The sequence below is a fragment of the Ascaphus truei genome, chromosome 5, assembly GCF_040206685.1.
Source record: "Ascaphus truei isolate aAscTru1 chromosome 5, aAscTru1.hap1, whole genome shotgun sequence".
In the NCBI taxonomy this organism is placed as follows: Eukaryota; Metazoa; Chordata; class Amphibia; order Anura; family Ascaphidae; genus Ascaphus; species Ascaphus truei.
Window position 1 is genome coordinate 109,155,443 of NC_134487.1, and position 7,278 is coordinate 109,162,720.

General features: G+C 50.1%; 1 protein-coding gene across 1 annotated transcript; it reads right to left on the reverse strand.

Moving 5' to 3' along the window:
* Nucleotides 1-1,324: 1,324 nt before the first annotated feature.
* LOC142494662 (uncharacterized) lies at nt 1,325-3,447 on the reverse strand. Its single transcript, XM_075599095.1, has 3 exons — nt 2,388-3,447; nt 1,904-2,059; nt 1,325-1,338 (listed from the first exon to the last, which is right to left on the reverse strand). Exons 1-3 carry the CDS (start codon nt 3,445-3,447, stop codon nt 1,325-1,327), a joined length of 1,230 nt encoding a protein of 409 aa, XP_075455210.1.
* Between the last annotated feature and the right edge of the window lie 3,831 nt (nt 3,448-7,278).

Below are 7,278 nucleotides of genomic sequence, written 5' to 3' on the forward strand. Positions count from 1 at the left end.
AGGACTTTTGCTAGGATCTTGTAGTCCGCGTTCAGGAGCGAGATGGAATGCCAGTTCTTGAGGTCACACCTCTCCCCCTTCCGTTTGTACAAGAGCGTCAGCATTCCTTCCCTCAGCGTTGGGGGCATCCTACCTTCTGCTTCCATTTCCCTGTAAAGCTTGAGCAGGTCCGGGCCGATCAGGTCCCACAGCTTTGTGTATAACTCAGCTGGGATACCATCTCCGCCCGGCGTCCTACCCGTCTTAAAGGATTTGGTTGCAGCGTGGAGCTCCTCCAGCGTCAGGGGGGCGTTCATGGCTGCTTTTCCTGCCGGGTCGATGGTGTTTGTAATCCCTGACAGGAATTTGTCAGCCTGGTCTCGGTCTGATGCTTTTGGGGAGTAGAGGTCTTCATAGAAATCTTTCACGACTCCCATGACTTCCTCCTTCCCCTGCTGCACGTTGCCATCTTTGTCTCACAGCTCCCTCAGGGGCGTGTGGGCAGAGTGGAGTTTCTTGAAGAAGAAGGCATTGCATTTCTCCTCCCTCTCAAGGTTCTCCACCTTGGAACGGAAGATGATTCGTCTGGATTCCTCCTCAAAGTGCTTTTGCAGGCTCTCCTTGGTTTCCTCCAGGTCGTCATCCACGTTCCATCCGCAGCGTTTGAGGTCATGCAGGGACTGCAGCTTGCGCTGCAGGCCCTCGAACTCCCCCTTCCTCTCACACGCCAGGCGTCTGCCCTTTGCTTGCAGGAAGCAGTGGATCCTTATCTTCGTGAATTCCCACCACTCTGCAGTGCTGGGGAAACAGGCCTTTTCTTCTTTCCATGCTGTGTATGCTTTTCTCAGCTCCTCCATGATCTCCTCCCTTTCCAGCAGTGCGCAGTTCAGCTTCCAGGATCCTGGCCCTGGGGGGAAACCTCCTCCCAGGCGCCCCTGGAGATGAATGGCTCTGTGGTCAGAGAAATGTACTGCGACCATGGAGTGCTGTCTGTGCTGTACCTGCTTGGTGGTGAATAGGAAGTCAATCCGAGAACGCACGGAACCATTTGGGTGGCACCAAGAGTAGTTTGCGGCGCCTGCTCCCATAGATCCCACCACGTCCTTCAGGGATGCCTCCCCAATCATCGCCGTGAGTAGGCTGGACGTCACATCTCTCTTTGATGATTTGCTGGGGGGCAAGCGCCCCCCCACCTCAATCGTGCAGTTGAAATCCCCACCCATCACCACTGCCCTGGAGGTTGCGAGCCAAGGGCGAAGGTGCTGGAAAAGTTCCAAGCGCTCATTTCTCCGGGGGGCGGCGTACACCTTGATAAGCCTAATCGGCTCCCCTGCCCACGAACCGTCTACGACCAGTAGTCTGCCACAGACGAGTTCATGGACAGAATCAACAGTGAAACATCCCCCCCGGATCAAAATGGCTACACCCGCGTTCCTGCACCCGTTCCCCCCAGACCAGTAGGAGGGGCCGTGAGACCACTGCCCGCTCAGGTGCCTGTAGGACCGAGAAAAAGGTAAGGCACATTCCTGTAGCATATACACATAACATTTCTGTAAAGAAAGGAATGTTAGTACTCTGACACGTCTCATCCGCTCTCCTATGCTCCTTACGTTAATGGAGAAAATGTTAAAAGACGCCATTAGTTTGGGAATAAAGGGTTAGATGGACATGCAGTGATACTAGTTACCATCCTCGCTGGTGTGGGTGGTCCTGCTGATCTCCTCGCACAGCTGGGCCAGCAGATCCATGGTTTGCCCAAGGTTGTCATCGAGGAGGAGGGTCTCTGCTGCCTCTCGCCCCTCTCTTATGAGCTCTTCCACGGTCACCTGTGTCTCGCTAGGTGGCTGTTCTAAAATGGCCGCCTGCTCCTCTGCAATGGCTGCCTCCTGCATCTCCGCTTCCCCCTCCTCCTCCTCCAGGTCGCTTTCAAGGTTGCTGTCAGCGTTGCTGGAAGTGGGTGAGTCGCCGATTTGCATTTGGGCCCTCTTCTGCTCCAGCCCCTGGTGCGGGCTTTCCGTCTCAGGGGCTCTCCTCTTTATTCCCTTCTTCTCCATTCCGGTCTGGGCTCTGGTGGCGGTATCTGTAGCAAGGGGGGAAGAGGGAGGGGGTGCAACAGCCTCGGGCTGGGGAAAGGTGTTACAGGGGGAGGGGCTTCAGCCTCATGGAGGGTGGGTGGGCTGCAGTGGAGGGTTGGGAGGAGGGGGCAAGGGGTGGTGGGTGGGGGGAGGTTGGGGTAGGAGGGAGGGTGGGGGTTGCAGCAGCAGTGGGTGTGGGAGGGAGTGTTGCTGCAGGGGTGGGGATGGGAGGGGGTGGGGTGAGGGCTGCTACTGAATGGGCAGCGGGCTCAGGAGCTGCAGCGGGCGCTGCTTGGGTGGCCTCCTTTTGCCTTTGCTCCTTCTGATACTTACCCCCTTGTGCCTTTGCGGGTTGGTTTGCAGGGGGCTTCTTGGCTGCCTTCTGGGTTGCTGTCAGGGGCACGCCCGATGTCGCGCCTTTCGCCGCGGCCTCTGCATAGCTCCTGACCCTCAGCTGGCAGTCCCGGAACATGTGGGTTGTCTCTCCGCACAGGTCGCAGGTTTTCTGGCGGGGACAATCCTTTGTTTCGTGTCCGGTGTTCTTGCAGTTTCTGCAGGCTTTTGGGGTGCACTGTTTCCACTGATGCCCCAGGTTCCCGCAATTACCGCAGGTCTGGGGCTGGTCAGGGTAAAAGATCCTCCCTGGGCTGCCCGCAAGTGAAAAACTGGGAGGGAGGTGGTGCAGCCGATCTGCCGCTTCTGGATTTGGCCACAAGCAAACTACCATGCTCCACTTTCCCACCCAGTACCCCAACTTGTCCTTGATCCTGCTCGGCTCCTTCACCACGGTGCAAGAGCGCCGCAGAAAGGTAGCAATATCGTTTCCAGGGATATGGGGGTTCCTCACCATCACAGTGATCCTCTTCTCGTCCCTCTGTATAGGGCAGTTCACGTCGAACTCTGAGAAGGGGACCTCCTGTTTCAGGGTCTGGAAAGCCTCCCAGTACCTCCTGCAGGCTCCTGCCGTGGCGAAGGTGACGAAAAACAGGCCACCCCTGAGGTCCTGGATGCTCAGGATCTCGTCCGGAGTAAAGCCCGCTTTGCTCACCAGCTCCTTGGCAAAGGTCTCAGCGTCCAATAGAGGGCGCTGTCCGTCAACCTCCCTCAGCTGCATCACCACCGTCTGCCTCATCCAGGGTTCCAGGCGGGGTATCCTCCTGTTGCTGCTGCTCCCAGCTCCAGGGTTGGAGCTGGAGCCACAGCTGCTGGTGCTGGCAGTGGGGGTGAGGCCGCTGGGGGGGGCAACGTTGCCTGAGCCGCTGGAGCTGTTAGCCGCTGAGCCTCCTCCGTCCGTCTCCTGGCTGCTGGGAACCATCTCCGGGGGTGCCGTGTGCTTCTCCTTCTTCTTCTCCTTGCGCAGGGTGGTCCCGGCGGGCTCCGTGGCGACCTCCATCCTCTCCGTTCCGGTCTGGGGGCCGCTGTTGCCATCCTTCTCATCGCAGGGGGGTAGAGCTTCGCCGTTCCTCGTAGCCCGGGGGTCCTGTCGCTTGGTCCGCTCTCAGCCGTCTCCTTCTCTCCTCTCACCCACAGACAGCTGTTTCGACCTTAATGGGTCTCATCAATGTGGGGTTGATTAACTGGGTATGCAAAGAAGCTAAAGGATAGGCCAACCATAATACTGAGTTAATTTATGGTGAGTAAAAAAAGTGACAAAAACCCTACACAGCAAAGCAAATATGCAAATGTAAATACAACTGTATGCTCATCTGCATGTCTTAGGCAGGTCTGCAACCCCGCCTTTCCCCATTATCACCCAGCACACAGCACTTCCACTGCAGCAAGGGATTCTGGGAAATGACATGCAAATGAGCACACAGTGCCACTTTTTGCTTCTAAAACCATTTGTGCTCAAAGCTGTGACCATGCAGCAAGCTTAAGCCTATAGGCTAAGATCAAGTGTAGTGTCTGTCCTGTGAAGGACAGATTCTCCAGACTACACCTGGTCCTCTGGTCATGGCCTGAGAATGCAGATGAAAGTAGCCCGGGCTTATTTTCTCTGCACCCCAGGAGCGGTTAACCTGGGGCAGTACCACTTGCTGCACCTTCGGGTTGTGGAGGTTGAGGATTTGCAACCTCCACTTCAAGAGCACTTGGCACGAGCACTGATTATTTGCACCGACCCCTATTTATTCCGCACTGGCACCTCTTATTGCCTTCCGCTGAGAGGTTTGCCATTATTTTTTCACTCGCCTGGCCTTGCAAAGGGCCGGGCGTGCACTTGTGTCGTCTGTCAGAGCACTTCCCGCACTGCATCACACAGCGCACTAGAGCACTTGCACTATGGATTTTTGATGTTTCGTTGGTGTCGGGTTATAGTCACCCTTCTTTCTTCGGAGAGCGAGAAGACTAAGTGCTGGTCGGTGGTCACCCCTCCTTCGGGAAAAGACTACGGTGGGTTAGTAGGCGTAAGCTGAAAACCCTAAAGACTTGGACCCTCCTGCTGCGCCTACTGCACGGGGAGGGAACGAGAAGGACGTCGGACTCTTCGGAGGAAGACGTCATGTAACAACAGGACTCTTGCTGGCTTTGGCCGAAGAGGACTGTCTTGGCATGAACTAGCCTACTCTCCGAAGAAGACTGTCACATGTGGAGCGCACCTGGTCTCTGACCATGAGCACGGATTCAGAGGTGGATCACTTTTTTTCACCGCCCGGGCTACAAAAAAAAAAAAAAAAAGAGCTGTCTGTTGGTGGTTTTCTGGGTATGCACCTTAACCCTGGCTGTGCTCAAAGCTGTGACCATGCAGCAAGCTTAAGCCTATAGGGAACCATGTTAAAATGGTTTTTGAAGCAAAAAGTGGCACTGTGTGCTCATTTGCATGTCATTCCGCAGAATCCCTTGCTGCAGTGGAAGTGCTGTGTGCTGGGTGATAATGGGGAAAGGCGGGGTTGCAGACCTGCCTAAGACATGCAGATGAGCATACAGTTGTATTTACATTTGTATATATATATATATATATATATATATATATATATATATATATATATATATATATATATATATATATGTATATGTGTTTACTGGCTTTGCATCTCCCAAGTCCTTGCTTTAAAGCTGTGTTTAAAGCAGCAAGCATTGGCTAAGGGTTGTTCATGTAATGTGAGCTTGAGATAAAAGGTGGCACTGTGTGCTCATTTGCATGTCATTTCCCAGAATCCCTTGTTGCAGTGGAAGTGCTGTGTGCTGGGTGATAATGGTCAAATACAGGGTTGCAGACCTGTCTAAGACATTGAAATGTATATACAGGAATATTTACAGTTGCTATATGCTATACTGTGGAGGGTTTTTGTCACTTTTTTTACCCACCATAACCTTTATAAATGTGGTGATTACCTACTGTTTAATCTCAAATGAGCAAATGTCAGCAACCAACCTCACACTGATGATACCCATCAAGGTTGAAACATGTCTGTGAGTGGGTTTACTGGCTTTGCATCTCCCAAGTCCTTGCTTAAAAGCTGTGTTTAAAGCAGCATGCATTGGCTAAGTGTAATTCATGTAATGTGAGCTTGAGATAAAAGGTGGCACTGTGTGCTCATTTGCATGTCATTTCCCAGAATCCTTTGCTGCAGTGGAAGTGCTGTGTGCTGGGCGATAATGGTAAAAGACAGGGTTGCAGACCTGTCTAAGACATGCAAATGAATATACAGGAATATTTACAGTTGCTATATGTATATGCAGTGGTTGACAAATCACCAAAAAATCTACTCGCCACCTAGTACCAAACGTGTGCTGCTTGGGCCAATATTTACTCGCCCGGTGGTTAAATCCACTCGCCCGGGGCGAGCAAATGTATAGGTTTGTCGAACACTGTGTATATGTATATATATATATATATATATATATATATATATATATATATATATATATATATATATATATATATATATATATATATATATATGTAGAGTGCTGTGAAAAAGAAAGTACACCCTCTCTGAATTCTATGGTTTTACATATCAGGACATTATAACAATCATTTGTTCCTTAGCAGGTTTTAAAATTAGGTAAATACAACCTCAGATGAACAACAACACATGACATATTACACCGTGTCATGATTTATTTAACAAAAATAAAGCCAAAATGGAGAAGCCATGTGGGAAAAACTAAGTACACCTTATGATTCTCTAGCTTGTAGAACCACTTTTAGCACCAATAACTTGAAGTAATCATTTTCTGTATGACTTTATCAGTCTCTCACATCGTTGTTGAGGAATTTTGGCCCACTCTTCTTTACAACGTTGCTTCAGTTTATTGAGGTTTGTGGGCATTTGTTTATGCACAGCTCTCCTAAGGTCCTGCATTTCAATAGGGTTGAGGTATGGACTTTGACTGGGTCATTGCAACACCTTGATTTTTTTCTTTTTCAGACATTCTGTTGTAGATTTTCTGGTGTGCTTGGGGTCATGGTCCTGTTGCATGACCCAATTTCGGCCCATCTTCAGCTGTCAGACAGATGGCACAACATTTGACTCTAGAATACTTTGGTATACAGAGGAGTTCATAGTTGACTCAATGACTGCAAGGTTCCCAGGTCCTGTGGCTGCAAAAACAAGCCCAAATCACAACCCCTCCACCACCGTGCTTGACAGTTGGTATGAGGTGTTTGTGCTGATATGCTGTGTTTGGTTTTTGCCAAACGTGGCGCTGTGCATTATGGCCAAACATCTCCACTTTGGTCTCGTCTGTCAAAAGGACATTGTTCCAGAAGTCTTGTGGTTTGTTCAGATGCAACTTTGCAAATCTAAGCCGTGCTTTCATGTTCTTTTTAGAAATAAGAGGCTTTCTCCTGGCAACCCATCCAAACAAACCATACTTGTTCAGTCTTTTTCTAATTGTACTGTCATGGACTTTAAAAATTAACATGCTAACCGAGGCCTGTAGAGTCTGAGATTTAACTCTTTTTTTTTTAATTAGCAATTTCTCTGAGCATTGCATGGTTTGAATTTGCTGGGACGTCACTCCTGGGAAGATTGGCAACTGTCTTGAATGTTTTCCACTTTTGAATAATCTTTCTCACTGTAGAATGATGGACTTTAAATTGTTTGGAAATTACCTTATAACCCTTTCCAGATTGATGGACAGCAACAATTACTTCTCTAAGATAATTCCTGATGTCTTTCCTCCTTGGCATTGTGTTAACACACACCTAAATGCTCCAGACCAGAAAACTGCTAAAACTTTGGCTTTTATAAAGGTGGTAACACTTGCTGATGATCAA